We start from the raw sequence: 15,496 nt of genomic DNA, 5'->3' as shown, positions 1-15,496 counted from the left end.
CGGATGTATGTTGCCACAGCTGAGAGCTGCATTATAGCGGAGCATGAGGCTGAAGCCTTTCTTCGCGTGTGTTTATAAAACTGTCTGAGGCAAAGTGCTGTTAGAGATGGTTTGGGGAAACAGCACATGCATGCATTCAGAGAGACCAGAGCTGCTGATGCGGTTGCGGTCCCAGGATGAAAACAGCTCTATGACCCTGTGCTGTGCCTGACAGGAGCTCTCTCTCTCTCCCTCTTTCTCTCCCTCTCTCGCTCCCTCTCTCTCCCTCCCCCTCCCCAATCCTTCACACCCGCTTGAACAAGAACCTTTTCCTGGTTTATTATCTGCCTTTTTTTGTAACCAAACGGTAGATAATAGGTAACATCTGATAAGCAGGTCCCGAAGACCCCATTAAGTTTCACTTTGGTGATGCGTAACCCTGCTTACATTCCTTTAACTTACCTCTTTAATGCCAGGTGTCGTTTAACCGGCGGTTTTTGCCAGGGAAATTCACACATTTATTTACACACTCTGATTTGGCTTTGTGCTGAATAAGCGATGTTAATAATAATATTTTTTTATATATTAGCGCTGAGAGCAGCTGTTCTGTTACTTAACTGATCTAGGATATCTTATGGATGGTACCCAGGCATGCAGGGAGCTGGTCGTGGTCTGTTGTATGCTGTAAACGCAGGCAGTGGAGCCAAGGTGATGTCCCATAAACAGGCAACTCTTACTTTTAAAGAAGGAGGTGGTGCAGTATGAGGTTAATGCCGGTGCATTTAACAAGCCTGTGAAACGTTGGGCGTGAACTTGAACCTCTAATGAGCTTGTGGAGGGTGGGAGGTTGTACTTGTGCTCTTAATGAGCTATTCGGGTTTCTTGCTGTTGGTTGACTGGAGCTGGTCTACAGACTGGGGCTGGACAACTTTGGAGCTGCTCTGGTGACTGGGCCTGAGAGCTCTGGAGCTGCTTTGGTGACTGAGCCTGGAGAGCTCTGGAGATGCTCTGGTAGCTGGGCCTGAGAACTCTGGAGAGCTCTGGTGACTGGGCCTGAGAGCTCTGGAGCTGCTCTGGTGACTGGGCCTGAGAGCTCTGGAGCTGCTCTGGTGACTGGGCCGGAGAGCTCTGGAGCTGCTCTGGTGACTGGGCCTGAGAGCTCTGGAGCTGCTCTGGTGACTGGGCCTGGAGAGATCTGGAGCTTCTCTGGTGACTGGGCCTGGAGAGCTTTGAGGTTGATCTGGTGACTGGGCCTGAGAGTTATGGAGCTCCTCTGGTGACTGGGCCTGGAGAGCTTTGAGGTTGCTCTGGTGACTGGGCCTGAGAGTTATGGAGCTGCTCTGGTGACTGGGCCTGAGAGCTCTGGAGCTGCTCTGGTGACTGGGCCTGAGAGCTCTGGAGCTGCTCTGGTGACTGGATAATTTGTGTAAGGACTGTTTTCTCTGCCACACTGTTTAATTAATATACCGAGTCAATGACAGTACTATTAACTTTTCAGTGCCAAGAGAGTGAATCACTGCTGGTGTCACACGACCCGATGACCCGTCGTCCTGTGTAACTTGTGTGTGCGACCCTGGCTGTCCCGAATCCTCTGCTGTCCTGCTGGGGATCACTTGGTGCCTCTGCAGTCTGGTTTGTCATGACATTCATTAGCGAACGGTTGGTTCGATGGCTTCAGCCCCACTGCTGCTAAACACTTTCTCTCTTGTGTTTGTGCTCAGCCACTGTTGGTATAAACATGATGACGCTTAGTGACCCAATGTGAAAATGCATAGACTTCAGTCTACCTGTGTGTGCTTGTTATTAAGTTCACCTGATCCTCTGAGTGTTTAGTATATGGTGTCTTCAGCTCCTGGGGGTGTGTTTTGTTTGTACCATCCTGCCAGTATCCAGGGTATCTGTGTGTGTCTGTGTCTGTTCTGCTACTTCTGTATGAGATAATATATCTGTCTCTGAGTGTGGGAAGGGGTTTCTGAAATTCGTCTTGCTGTAGTATCACAAACAAAAATAAAATTACACATTTTGAAAGCAATATTCAGCTGAAGCTCTCAGTACAAAACAGCAAGATTAATGTACATTTTGAATGACAACCCAATTTTTTCATTGCTTTGTCTGTGTGACCACTGTTCCCAGTTTGGACTTCTGCAGAGTGGCTGCTGCTGGTCGAGAGGCAGTGGGCAGTTTGCTCCTCTTTCAGTAAATCACCTGTTTTCCGTTAAGTATGAGCTGCAATGCGTGGCTGGGATTCAGGGGAGGTATCCCTCCTCTGTCCCCTCGCGACCACATGTACCTCATTCATACACTACAACGTAGACACTCTCATTACTTACTCTCTCACGACACATACTTTTAGGGCCTTGGGGGTGGGCACACAGAATGGCATCCAGAGGGCAGTCTGTTCATTCAGCCTTACCTCTGGTGCCAGGGCCCACATCTCAATTTTAATTGCACATAGACACTGAGGGATCTGGGGAGGGGCCGAGCTAACACCAACTGTTGTTCGGCAGGGGGTGGTTAGCGTCATGCCCTTCACCTGTTTTAAAAGCACTTTAGAACAACACGCACCAACACCACATCTGAGCGGGCGAAGGGGGGCATGGGGTCTTTTCACACCCCCGTTCTCTGTTCGCCATTTGGAGCTGGGGGCTGAGAGAGGAAGAGCTGGCCGTCTGGTCGGGGTCTGGGCTGGTGGGCTTCTCGGCTGCTGCGGGGTCCGGGGTGGTCTTCTGGTCTCCTTGCCAGAGGGAAAAAATGGGGTCCACATAGAGTATATATGGGGAGTGAGAGTATGCGTTCATTTCTGTGTGTCTCTATGTTGGGTGAATGTGTAAATATTTGTTTATGTGTGCATGAGGGTGGGAACGTATGCTTGTATATGTGTGTGCCTGTTTGTCTATATGCATGTGTCAGGTTGGGTCCTAGACTCCACCCGAAATAACATCTCGGGCTCTATTCCCCCTGCCACACTCCCTGCCGGTGGATGGGGCCCCCGGCCGCTGGTGCGTTGGTGGTTCTCGATGTCGGGGGCTGGGTGCTCGGGTGGGTGCTGGCTCGCCCTCGGCGGTTGCCTGGCGGGGTCTGGCCCTCCTGGCTTTGTTGGGCCCTTGCTGGGGGTGGGGGGGGCCTTGGATCTCTGGGCCCGGGGCCCGGTCTGCCCTGGTGGGGCCGGCCGCCGGCGGAGCCTGCGGGCTCGTCGCCACGGCCCCCTGGGGCTCCTGCACTGTGGCTGCCGGATGGCCTCCCTCCGGAGCTCTCCTCTGCCCTTTTCTGGGTGAGGGGCTGCTATTCTCCCTGCGGCGGTCCTCCAGGGGCTCCTATGCCCTGGGGGGCCTCTGGATGTCTGGGGTCCGGGCCTCCTCCGTGTCTGCTTCATGTCCTGAGGGATGGGGCTGTGGCTCCCCACACACACTACTAGACATTTAAATGGAGAAACCTTTTGAACACCAGCGCGCTCACACACACAGGTGTGCACACAGGGGTACAAACAGGTACTCACAGACACAAACAGGAGTACAAACAGGTTCTCACAGACACACACTGTCTGGATCGGCTGTTGCTCCTTAACATGCTCATACATACAACTCGTACAGATGTTGGTTGTTGTTTTCTCTCATCAGCAGGTATTGAAGCTGATTATCTGTGGTTCTCTTTCTTCTTTTTTTTCTCTTCCCTCGCTCTCTCTCTATTTCCCTTCTTCTCCGTTTTCGTCCTTCTGTCCCTCTCTCTCTCTCCCTCTCCCTCTCTTGAGGAAATAAATAAAAATAAATAAATAAATAGAAATAAAGTAGTCCTCCGCAGAGGGGGGGTGGTGGAGGGAATATATAAAAAAAAAAAAAAAAAAAAAAGTATGAGCTGCAATGTGAACAGTGATACACGTTACGAGTTTCTCTTTGTGTTGAATCTCTGAAGACCGGGTAGCTTTTTAAGGCGGCGAAAGTTACGACGTCGGCTTACAGTCAGTCGCTTCCTCAAGGTGTCCTGCTGTGTTATGATCAAAGTGTTTAAAACTGCGAGAGCTTCATAGGAAGTCATGCTAAGTAAAAACGGTTTACAAGGCCTCCAAAGATTCCGAGTTGGTTTCCTAGCTTGCTGATGTTGCGTTTCCTTGACGCATGTGTTTACACCTCCTTGTCTCCTTCTCCAGGACCCTGGCTACTGGTTGCAGGTACACCGCTTGGAGCACGGCGATGGGGGCATCCTGGACCTGGACGACGTGCTATGTGACGTGGCGGATGACAAGGATCGGGTGAGTTTCTCTGAAGACTCCTGTTTCATGAATCTTTCGAGTTGTAATATGCCAGACAAATGTGCTTTTCAAATCTCCCATACAAGTTTTTAACCAGTCTGCATTGTGTTGTGTGATTGGCCAGTAAAGCCCTACTGGTCATGTGACCCGTGTCTTTCTTGAACATATCAAAGACCCTTTGCTTTGGATCTCTTGGGCACCTTCCTGCACCTAAGAGGCGGCCCTAGTCTGGCTGGCAGCAAGATGGCAAATTACAACAGTACAGCTCAGTATTTTGAAATCTTAGCAACGTAATCATAAGCCAGGATCCCTCCAGTCACATACTCTGTAGACTAACTCCAGTGCTGCCAAGTCACTAGACCCACCCCTCCCCCCAGCAAGACTTCAAAAATGCAGGAAAAGTGTTGCTTTTGGAAATTCCATCAAAATATGATATACCACAGTAAAAATTACAATGGTTAGCAAGCTAACTATGGTGGAAACAGTGGATCTGGTTCCTATGCCACTCAAATAGAGGTTCTCTGTCCTGTGTAAAGATTTAATTACAACAGTGACTTAAAAAAATATTATGATGTTTTTTTAAATAAAGCATTTGCACGTTTCTTTAGAAAGTGTTTTGGCCCAACTAATCTATTTGTTAATTGCCTCATCACATGATTTATTGATTATTATTGCAGCCCTCATTCCCTGTATGCTATCATGAGTAGGAATGAGGTTTGGAGGTTTGGGAGGGGGCAAATTTGTTCTCCAAATGGTGTTGGGCTTTCAACTGAGTGACCAAAGTGTTCTGTTAGGGCCATTTGTCCTTGGTTGTTTCAGATTTTCATAGTCATGATCTCAAGGGCATCAGCATTGCTGAAATACTTGAGTAAAAAGGGGGTGAATGAATGAGATTGTGAAGAGATGAGTGTATGAAACGGTTGTGGTGATGTCACTCAACAGACAGGCATACTCACTCAGGTCCTGTAGGGAGTTGGTGTTAGCATGCCGCTAATGTTAACACAAGCCCGTTTGTGTACGTGCGTGAGGTGCTGTCAGTTTGGAAATGACCTTTTCACTGGGTAACAATTTGTCCTGGGGGAGCACGTGGGTATATTTTCATGTGCCTCGGGGTCATGCTCTTGTTTCCCTGGCCCAACATTTGACCTTGGTGGGATTCCTCCCTGAACCCAGCAAACGACTTAGCAGCTATCGATACCCATTTGAATTTGCTGGACCGAGGTGGTGGTGGTGGATTGGTTGGGGGCGGTGGCCCGGTGACCTCTTTGACATGTGACCTCTCGCGTGTGCCGACCGCATCGCATGCGGCCAGTACTGTACAGGCCATCTGTCGTCACTGACTTAGCATGGCTGATGAAATTCTTTTCTTGGATTTGGGTGAAGGGTACAGTGTGATGAAGGTATGTGAGGGGTTTATATCAGGCTGGGGAGGTAAAATGAGACATGAGATCGGGTATCGGGCGATTTTGAGTGACATTCTGTAGCTTGGTCCAAGTGCTATTCAGATCCTGGCTGGTGGTTTGAGTCCTCTAGGTTTGTCTCCTTTCCCTGTGGCGGCGTGTCCTAGGAACATGTCGTACTGTGGTATTCAGCCGAAAATGTGCCGGTTTCCCTCGGAGCTCTTAATATGTCCCCTATGTCGCTATTAGTATATCAGTATAGTACCACTGCAAGTACCAATGATCTCAGACGTTCAGGTACCTCATGGAGCTGTGCTTGTCCTTGTTGTGTGGGCTTGTCTTTCTTTTATAGAATAAAATGGCTGTTTTAGCGGTGAGTACGGCACAAATCAGATTCTGGGCCGGCAGCTTCTTCTTGCTAATTGGAGCCTTGGAAGATTCCAACACCTAGGATGTAGGAATCCAACCCTAAATGTTGCCTTGAGTCTACTGTTGGTCCAGGGCGGGGAAAACCCTGTAAGTCTAATTTAGCTGCATAGATCTAAATGGGAGGAATGTAGCTGGTCAGGTTTGGGAGATGAAGAGTCAAGAATAAATGCCCCGGCCCTCCTTGCTGGGAGGTCCGAGACAGAAGCCGCAAATGGACCGTGTTTACGCCACCATGCCTGCCCTTTGGTGGATTTGTGAGCGAGGTGCCTCACGCTCTGTGTTTTTGTGTCCTGGTTGATGTCGGCGTTGCCCCTGCTTCACAAAGACAGAAGTTAGCAGGCTATTGTCTCTGCTGTAGCATTTGTGTGTCGCTATTTAAAGGCATTCGTTTGAAAGTAACACTTTTTAACGTTTGTATCCATGGAGACATTGCGCAGGACTGCAGTGTGAGCGCCCCCACCCTCCCTCCCCACCACTGAACGCATGCCTACTTTGAAGAAATAGTCCGCTAGGAGGGCATTCCTCGTACCCGTCTCCAGCCCTGCTGACCTGACTGTTCCGTCTACAGCAGGCCTGCTGTTGAATCCTGAGGCTCCTTAGACAACATCCTTGTTTTCTTGGAAACTTAGGCCTACCGAGTCATTTCGGGCATTACTGTCCAGTGCCTGAGTAAGCAGCTCCTGTTCACGAGTGTACACGTGCGTGGAACCCGTCGCTGGATTCGCGATCTGTTTTCCCCACCACCACTAGGGGTCTCTGTTGTGCCTCACGCAAGGACAGGAGAATTTGATGGAAAGTCATTGGGATTGGTGAGCGTTTGTGTGTATGTGTGAGAGAGTTTGTGAGTGTGTATGAGTGAGTGTGTGTTTGTTGTGTGCATGTGTAATGTTTCCGAGACCAAATGTCTCCACAACATGATCAGTACCTGTTTTGTATCCTTTTCCTGGTCCCTATAAGGGAAAATTCCATTTTCGAAAAATCCGTGACTGCAAACTTAAAAACAAACAAACCCCCCCCCCCCCAAAACTCTTGGATTTTGTTTGGTTACTTATGGTTTAGGTTAGGGGTTAAGGTTCTCATAGTTAGCATTAGCATTTTCCCCATAGAAATGAATGACTGGTCCCTACAAAGATATGATTACAGGTGTGTGTGCGTGTGCATGTGTGTATGTTAGAGCCCCTTTCCTGGTCCTCTACCTGGCCTACATCGAGCCCCCTATCACGCTACTTTCATCTCTTGTTTCACATACAGTCTGTGAATTTCCCACAGCACTTTCGTCTGTGAACGTTTCGTTCCAACGTGCAGAAAGTGCTGGTTCACTGACTTCACTCGTCATTTCTTAATCACATCCCTTTAGTGAATGTTTCATGAGTGTGTGCTGCGAAGTGGGCCTTTGCGTGACTCGGTTGTGTCTTTTTGTCCCATTTTCCTTTAAACGCTCTCTGTGGAAGCTGGAAATTCACCCTAGAGACTGGGACACTTCAGGAGAAATGAGCTGGGATGGCTTTAAGTGCTTTGAAGCTTGTGTCCGGGCCGTTTTTCTCTTATTTCACACACACACACACACACACACACACACACACACACACACACACACACACACACACACACAAACATTATATATGTGTAATATTTCTGGACACTGATTTCTGTGAACGGATTTCTGAGGTTTGACTGCCCCCTTGTGGTGAGACTCAGAGACAACCCAAGGTTCAGTTGTAGGGAATGCTGCGATCGGTCTTGCATACTGCAGCCCCAAATAGGTCACCCCGGTAGGTCTGACAAAAGACCATTTTACAGCAGCTGTCTGTTTATTGAACTTTATTTATACCCATAATTGTTTTTTAATTTTCAAAACACATCTAGACAGGATGTCTCTCGCCACAGAGGTGTTGCGACGGTAATTTCATGGCAGTGTTTTCTTTCTCTTGATAAATTTGATATAGTTATGAAACACTAACATTACATCTGAGAGAGATCAAAGCTGTTTTTTTTTTCTCCCTGGGGGTGTTTGTTGTAATTTTGTTTGCTACAGGTCTTTTTAAGTGGAGCTACTTTGTAGGGCCCTAAACGGTGCCGTTTGTCAGAGGACGCAAATATTTATCATGTGGGCTGCAGGAAGCCTCTTGGGCAGGAGTTTCAGCATCACGAGCTGGAAAGTGGAGAACAGATTCAGAGTCGGTAAGGGAATTTAATTAGCGTAGGTGGGGGCAGTCATTGAAAGTCGTAAAAAACGGCGTGAAGGATGGTGTGATCTGAGCAATGGAGGGTCGTTACCATCTCAGTATCTCATGTGTATTAGACTGCAGCCTGAAGCGGTGCTTCTCTCCTTCGGCCCTTGTTGCCATGGTTCGTTTCTAGCCCTGCCCACTCTTCTCTTATTGAGAACTGGCTGATGAAAGTCAGTCTTCAGGCCGGCTTGCTCTTCTCACGTGCGTGAGAGACCCGGAAAGGTTTCTCCTGCACCGTCAGGGAGTGGTTCCCCCTGCTGGGGTTTTCTGAGGGGTGACATTTGGTCCAAGTCCTCAATCCTTCCAGAGACCAGGGGTCACGATGCCCTCTTGGCAGGCCTTCGGGGATTTCCCGGGTGACCGCAGTGTTGGGTAGATCGTTTGTGGGCGAGCCGCTTGACATTCGGCTGGGAAGTTACACCGATGAGAGCCCCGTCATAAACTTGCGGCTGAGTCCTTGTCCTGCCCTCTCAGAAGCTCTCCTGACAAGCCTCCCTGAGGTTCTCTGCTCAGCCCTGCCAGCCATCTAAGGTTTTTTTTCCTCCACTTGTGTGAAACTCTAGCTGAGGGGTAGCAGGTGCCGCAAGACCATTGACTGAAGAGCTACTGGTTCTGAGGGTTGTCAAGCCCAATGCTGCAGAGATTCTGCTCCATGTGCTAAACACATTTTCATTTTAATTACCTGATTATTGATTCTTGATGACATTTTCCACAGCCTGCTTAGCGCGAGTGATTGGCTGGAGCCTAGTGATGGGGGGGGCTATCTGCGCATGTTGGTGAGCCCGACCTGAGGTAGCCTGAATCCCAGCCGACTATCCAAATCTGTGGCAGAGCTCAGGCTTGGCAGACCCTGCCACTTGTGTCAGAATTGTTTTTTACGGTGCCCCCTTGTGGGGGTGAAGCTCAGTGGATCATTGGTCGAGAGACTCTCCGCTTTTTAAAACGTTCTTATGCTGTTAATGTGTTAAAGCACACACCGCCGAGTCCACTAGGGGGAGCCTTGACTGACTTGCTGGTGTCCTCATTACTTTATGCAAGGAAATATTGCCTCAATTGCACCTATGTAATAGTGAAACATTTTGACTGAAACGTTTAATGTAAATTTAAAATGCAATGAAAGCTCTAATAATTTTAACATAGAAGACCCATTGATGCCACTGTTGAGGTGTACCTTAGGGTGACGTGCTTGTAGCTGGACATATGGTCTGATATTCAACAGAATTAAAAATGCGTAGTTCAGTTTATGCTCAAATGTTTATTGTGTTCTTTGTTTCCTTGGCAATGAGTGGGCTTGTGTAAAAACATACCAATCATACCTGGGGCCTGTACTGTGAAGCGGGTTATTGGCTTATCGGAGTAAATTGTCGGATTTAAGGTAGTCTGGGCAAAATGTAAGTGAACGAAATACGAAGTCCATTTAAACTGTGGTACCTTAAATCTGAGAAGTTACCCGGATAAGCCAGTAACCCCGCTTCGTAGTACAGGCCACTGGACATTGATGACAAAATCTGTTGCTGACTTGCAGCCACTAGAGGGCGCCATAGGCCTTTTCGTTTGCCCTGCTGCTTTTAATGGCTCTAATTCTTGCCGTCTCTATATGAAACATTGGTAAGGTTATGTTATTTTCGGTTTTTTTCCTTCCTGATTTTCTGTATTCTTGTGAGCAAGTGTCTTGTATGTTTCACACCCGAAATTCAACAGTCTTAGCTGATTGCTTTTCTGTTTGTGTTCTGGAAACAAAACGCATATCCTCTCATTGTTAGCTGAGACGGCTGCTCCATCTTTCTGTTCTGCGCAGTTTGTAGATCAAAGCCAGATATCAGGCCATAAATGAGGCTTTTTTGCAGGCTGAGCATGGTAAACACTGGATTGCTGCTTGTGGATCATGGTGGTCCATTACACTTACTGTTTATATTCCGTCTCGGAGTCTAATAATGTCTCCCACTCTGTGGGGGCCCCTCCCTCACGGCCGACTCCGTCTCTCAGCAGGCCCATTTGGACAGCGGTCAAGTCCTTTTCCCAAATCCCCAGCATTACACAGGAGACGCGACTTACTGGTATCAGGGCCGCTGAAGCTTCCTGTGTCCTCCTGGGTGAATCGAAGACCTCAAGGCAGAGTGGCAGTGGCAGCAGAACCTCAGCTGTGTTGTGTGTTATGGCTGTGTTATAATAATCTGAAATCCCTGTATAATGTTCTTGTGAAACATGGGGGGCAGTAATCACGTTAATGAGTAGACCTCACAGACCTCACCGAGCTCACAGACCTCACCGAGCTCACAGACCTCACCGAGCTCACAGACCTCACAGTGAAAGCAGAAGCGCCACACCCACAGGCTTCGTAAGACAGGTCCCCTAATTAACACAACCCTCTCCGCTCGGGAATGGACCTCTGTGTTCTCCTCTCTCATTGGTGATTCTCTCTCTGTCGCATATCTCAGAATGGCTTTTGGGATTGTCTGTCTCTTTGGTAGTTGTCTCTCGTTTTGGAGATTGTCTTTTGCTTTTGAAATTCTCATCTCCTCTCTCTGTCTCGGGGAATTGTCTTCTCCTCTCTCTGTCTCGGGGAATTGTCCCCTTCTCCTCTCCCCGTCTCGGGGTATTGTCTCCTCCTCTCTCTGTCTCGGGGAATTGTCTCCTCCTCTCTCTGTCTCAGGGAATTGTCTCCTCCTCTCTCTGTCTCGAGGAATTGTCTCCTCCTCTCTCTGTCTCGGGGAATTGTCTCCTCCTCTCTCTGTCTCGGGGAATTGTCTCCTCCTCTCTCTGTCTCTGGGAATTGTCTCCTTCTCCCTCTGTCTCGGGGAATTGTCTTCTGCTCTCTCCGCCTCGGGGAATTGTCTCCTCCTCTCTCTGTCTTGGGGAATTGTCTCCTCCTCTCTCTGTCTTGGGGAATTGTCTCCTCCTCTCTCTGTCTCTGGGAATTGTCTCCTTCTCCCTCTGTCTCGGGGAATTGTCTTCTGCTCTCTCCGTCTCGGGGAATTGTCTCCTGCTCTCTCCGCCTCGGGGAATTGTCTCCTCCTCTCTCCGTCTTGGGGAATTGTCTCCTCCTCTCTCTGTCTCTGGGAATTGTCTCCTTCTCCCTCTGTCTCGGGGAATTGTCTCCTGCTCTCTCCGTCTCGGGGAATTGTCTCCTCCTCTCTCCGTCTCGGGGAATTGTCTCCTGCTCCCTCTGTCTCGGGGAATTGTCTCCTTCTCCCTCTGTCTCGGGGAATTGTCTTCTCCTCTCTCCGTCTCGGGGAATTGTCTTCTCCTCTCTCCGTCTCGGAGAATTGTCTCCTGCTCCCTCTGTCTCGGGGAATTGTCTCCTCCTCTCTCCGTCTCGGGGAATTGTCCCCTTCTCCCTCTGTCTCGGGGAATTGTTTCCTCCTCTCTCCGTCTCGGGGAATTGTCTTCTGCTCTCTCTGTCTCGGGGAATTGTCTCCTCCTCCCTCTGTCTCTGGGAATTGTCTTCTGCTCTCTCTGTCTCGGGGAATTGTCTCCTCCTCTCTCTGTCTCGGGGAATTGTCTCCTCCTCTCTCTTTCTCGGAGAATTGTCTTCTTCTCTCAGTCTCTGGGAATTGTCTCCTCCTCTCTCTGTCTCGGGGAATTGTCTCCTGCTCTCTCCGTCTCGGAGAATTGTCTCCTGCTCCCTCTGTCTCGGGGAATTGTCTCCTCCTCTCTCCGTCTCGGGGAATTGTCCCCTTCTCCCTCTGTCTCGGGGAATTGTTTCCTCCTCTCTCCGTCTCGGGGAATTGTCTTCTGCTCTCTCTGTCTCGGGGAATTGTCTCCTCCTCCCTCTGTCTCTGGGAATTGTCTTCTCCTCTCTCCGTCTCGGGGAATTGTCTTCTCCTCTCTCCGTCTCGGAGAATTGTCTCCTGCTCCCTCTGTCTCGGGGAATTGTCTCCTCCTCTCTCCGTCTCGGGGAATTGTCCCCTTCTCCCTCTGTCTCGGGGAATTGTTTCCTCCTCTCTCCGTCTCGGGGAATTGTCTTCTGCTCTCTCTGTCTCGGGGAATTGTCTCCTCCTCCCTCTGTCTCTGGGAATTGTCTTCTGCTCTCTCTGTCTCGGGGAATTGTCTCCTCCTCTCTCTGTCTCGGGGAATTGTCTCCTCCTCTCTCTTTCTCGGAGAATTGTCTTCTTCTCTCAGTCTCTGGGAATTGTCTCCTCCTCTCTCTGTCTCGGGGAATTGTCTCCTGCTCTCTCCGTCTCGGGGAATTGTCTCCTCCTCTCTCTGTCTCGGGGAATTGTCCCCTTCTCCTCTCTCTGTCTCGGGGAATTGTCTTCTCCTCTCTCTGTCTCGGGGAATTGTCCCCTTCTCCTCTCTCCGTCTCGGGGAATTGTCTCCCCCTCTCTCTGGTCTCTTTGGGAGACAGATTGTAGGAGATGCTTCTGGAGGTGTGGATCCTCGGTTACCAGCTGTCTCCTCCTGCTGCCCCATACTGTACACGCCTGCTCCTCCCTTCCAGCACGGCAGGTTCATGGTTGTGCCATCGGCTGCTAATTACCGAGAGCTTTCCAGCGAACAAATGTGCCTAATCCACAGCCTCACACGTCCCACTGCATTCGTTACAGTGCTGCGACAGTAGCCCAGATTTACAGATGGGAGGGCCTCACATCTTCACAGCGATCGCATTAATTGCGTGCTGATTAGAGTGTGTAGCGGAGCGCTGTGTGTGCTGGGTGAAAGGTGAACGCGCGTAGCTCTGAGATGAAACCTTAGGCGGTGCCTCACTATGCGGGCATGAGCCTGCCTTCCTGCCCGTTCTTTGAAAGGTGCCTTTGAAATCCATGAGGGGAGTTGGGGGAAGGCAAAGGAAAAAATAAAAATAAAAAAATGACTCCATGATGTACCATATCACCGAGCGCTCCGGAGTTCCGACTTGCTTTACGGGCCAATCAGCGCAAGTGTGGCAGCACCTCCCACGTTGGGATTTCTCCAGCGGGCCCCGAAAGGTGAGCCGGGGCAGTGAGTGGGTGTCCAGAAAGATTACTAACTGCCCCCCAATCCCAGCCTCCCTCACTCCACCCTCTGCCCCCAGCCTTGCATCCTGCTGTCTGTCCCTCATAATCTCCCATTGTACCGTCGGCCTTTCTGCACTGGCCACCTGCACGAAAGTCGTCTGGACGCTGGCCTGCAGAGCTGCTGTGCGCTAAGTGTGTCTGTAGGTTGAGGGCAGAGTCTGTTTTTTTTTTTATTTATTTCGGGCTCCACTGTTCTCCTGGCCCCCCCAGGGGTAGCATAGTGTAATAATAGCCAGACGGCCTGCAGTCTGACACGGACCCCACTCTGCTGGGGCCCTGGAACGTGCGATTCTGCCCTGGATACGGGCGGCAAGCTAAATTAACTGCACCGTACTCTGCCACACCGACAGTCTGGTCCAGGGGAAGAACCTTGCTAATTAGCTTCACCTGCTGGAAGGAAAGCCCCCCCCCCCCCCCCATCTACACCCCTCCCCAACTCTCAGCTCGGCCTCAGTTCTGCGGTCCCGGTTGGCATCCTCGTCCTCGTCGACGGGAAATCGCAGAGTAAACTGATCCGGCGTTACGTTCCTGCTGTTTGGATTCCGCCCTAAGGATGAGCGGGAATAAGGCACCAGCATGAGGACCCCCCCCCCGAGCGTCCCTGTTTTCCTGCTGTCATCCTCCCTGGCTAGTCCCTGTCTCCGCCCCATTAGCGTGAAATCCGGTCGTGACTGATTGACCGAGGAACAATGTGGCTCCCGGTGTCGAGGCGATCGAGAAGCTCCGCCGCGGATGGCATGTATGTGGGACAGACGCCGCGCAGCGCTGGGAGCGTCACACACATGTGGTTTCTGACTCGCACGGGAACAACACGGATGAAACCCTGAGGATGTCTCGTTAGCTCGGCCTCCTGGGAGCTGATGTTCAGCGGCGCATGTGAAGTTTTGCAGGCGTGGATTATGAAAATGGTTATAAATGGGAGCTGCTGGGCCGCTGTTTTTACAAGAAGAGCATTCCTCAGGTGGGGGAGGGGGTGGGGGTCATCTTAAGGGCCATAACCATTTACAATGTAACAGTGGCGGCCGAGTATTTGGGATATTTGGGTCTGTGTGTGAGGTCTGAACACTATGGTTCTTCACACAGGAACTCGTCGGACCGCTTTGTTGTTTCTCCGTTAGTTTTGGGAAACGCCTTCAGTGGAAATAATGCAGTTTGTTGGCTTCTAAGTGCTCCAGTCACCCGGCCATCCAGGGACTGCCTGGCCAGATGGTTTAGCAGCTGGGAATTTTCATTAAATGGGACTTGAAGCTACCTTCCCCTTTTCTTTCAATCCACCAATGTTATGCACCTGAGTGAGGTTTAAATCTCCCCATGTGCCACTTCACCTGGCTTTTTGCCGCATTGTACATTGTTTAAATTCTCAACATTAGCGCATGAATGCTCATTATTGTCATAATTACCATTATACTTGTAACGATCTGAGAGGACTTCGCAAATGCTGATTTTACATATATATATCTCACACACACACACACACACACACACAAGTTAAAGACCAGGCTTCGGGCCTTATGTTCTGGTGTCTGTCTAACAGGAACAAGCTGACCTGTAATCCCAGGCTGCCTCACCCACCCCCCCCCCCTCCATTTTTCCACCAGAGGAATTGTGGGAAGCAGATGAATCATGGGACCTCCGCCTGGCTCGAGGAGCGCGTCGCCTCGGCCGCATCTCGCTTGGGGGTTTGCGGCCCGGCGTGCCAAGGAGAGCAGATTTCCGACACTACCCTGCTTACTCCCCACCATCCTGCTGCTTCTCCTCTCCTGTCCTCTCCTCCTGAGAAAGGGAGGCGCGAACTCCCTTTCTCAGGACCGGGTTTCCGCTTGTTTTTCCTCATCGGTCTTTTTAACCTGATTTATTTGTCGTTCTGGTTTTTGTGTCAGGGATATTCGGTTCGGTCTTCCTAAAGCTTAAGTAAATAGCCGGGACCTGCAGTTCTTCTGAGGTAGGGATTTGCGGGCAGATTTACGCTAAGAGCAGTCATCCCAGAGTGCGGACAGGACCGGATCCAGGCCCGCCGCTGTTTCATGGTACTTCTCTTCTCTGTTGGTTGCCCTCCTGCCCCTGCTGGGTCCAGGGACTTTTGTCTGAGGCTAGGAGATGTTTAGAAACCGCCAGCGATTTGCAAGGGAACTCCCCTGCGGAGCAGGAAATGGTGACCCTCTCCCCCTTTCAGTGACCCCGCTCACATACGAGCAAAATTACCCCACAATACAA

At 50.2% G+C, this 15,496-nt stretch overlaps 1 protein-coding gene across 4 annotated transcripts in view; it reads left to right on the top strand.

Moving 5' to 3' along the window:
• LOC125740259 (partitioning defective 3 homolog) overlaps window positions 1-15,496 on the top strand; it is a 168,283-nt gene that overhangs the window by 32,117 nt on the left and 120,670 nt on the right. For all 4 annotated transcript variants that reach the window (XM_049011171.1, XM_049011170.1, XM_049011169.1 and 1 more), the window contains exon 2: window positions 4,124-4,225. In XM_049011171.1, the coding sequence (XP_048867128.1) occupies window positions 4,124-4,225 (102 nt within the window). The remainder of the gene's footprint in view (window positions 1-4,123; window positions 4,226-15,496) is intronic.

Source organism: Brienomyrus brachyistius, chromosome 4, assembly GCF_023856365.1.
Source record: "Brienomyrus brachyistius isolate T26 chromosome 4, BBRACH_0.4, whole genome shotgun sequence".
Taxonomy (NCBI): domain Eukaryota; kingdom Metazoa; phylum Chordata; class Actinopteri; order Osteoglossiformes; family Mormyridae; genus Brienomyrus; species Brienomyrus brachyistius.
This window is presented reverse-complemented; position numbering and strand designations above follow the sequence as displayed.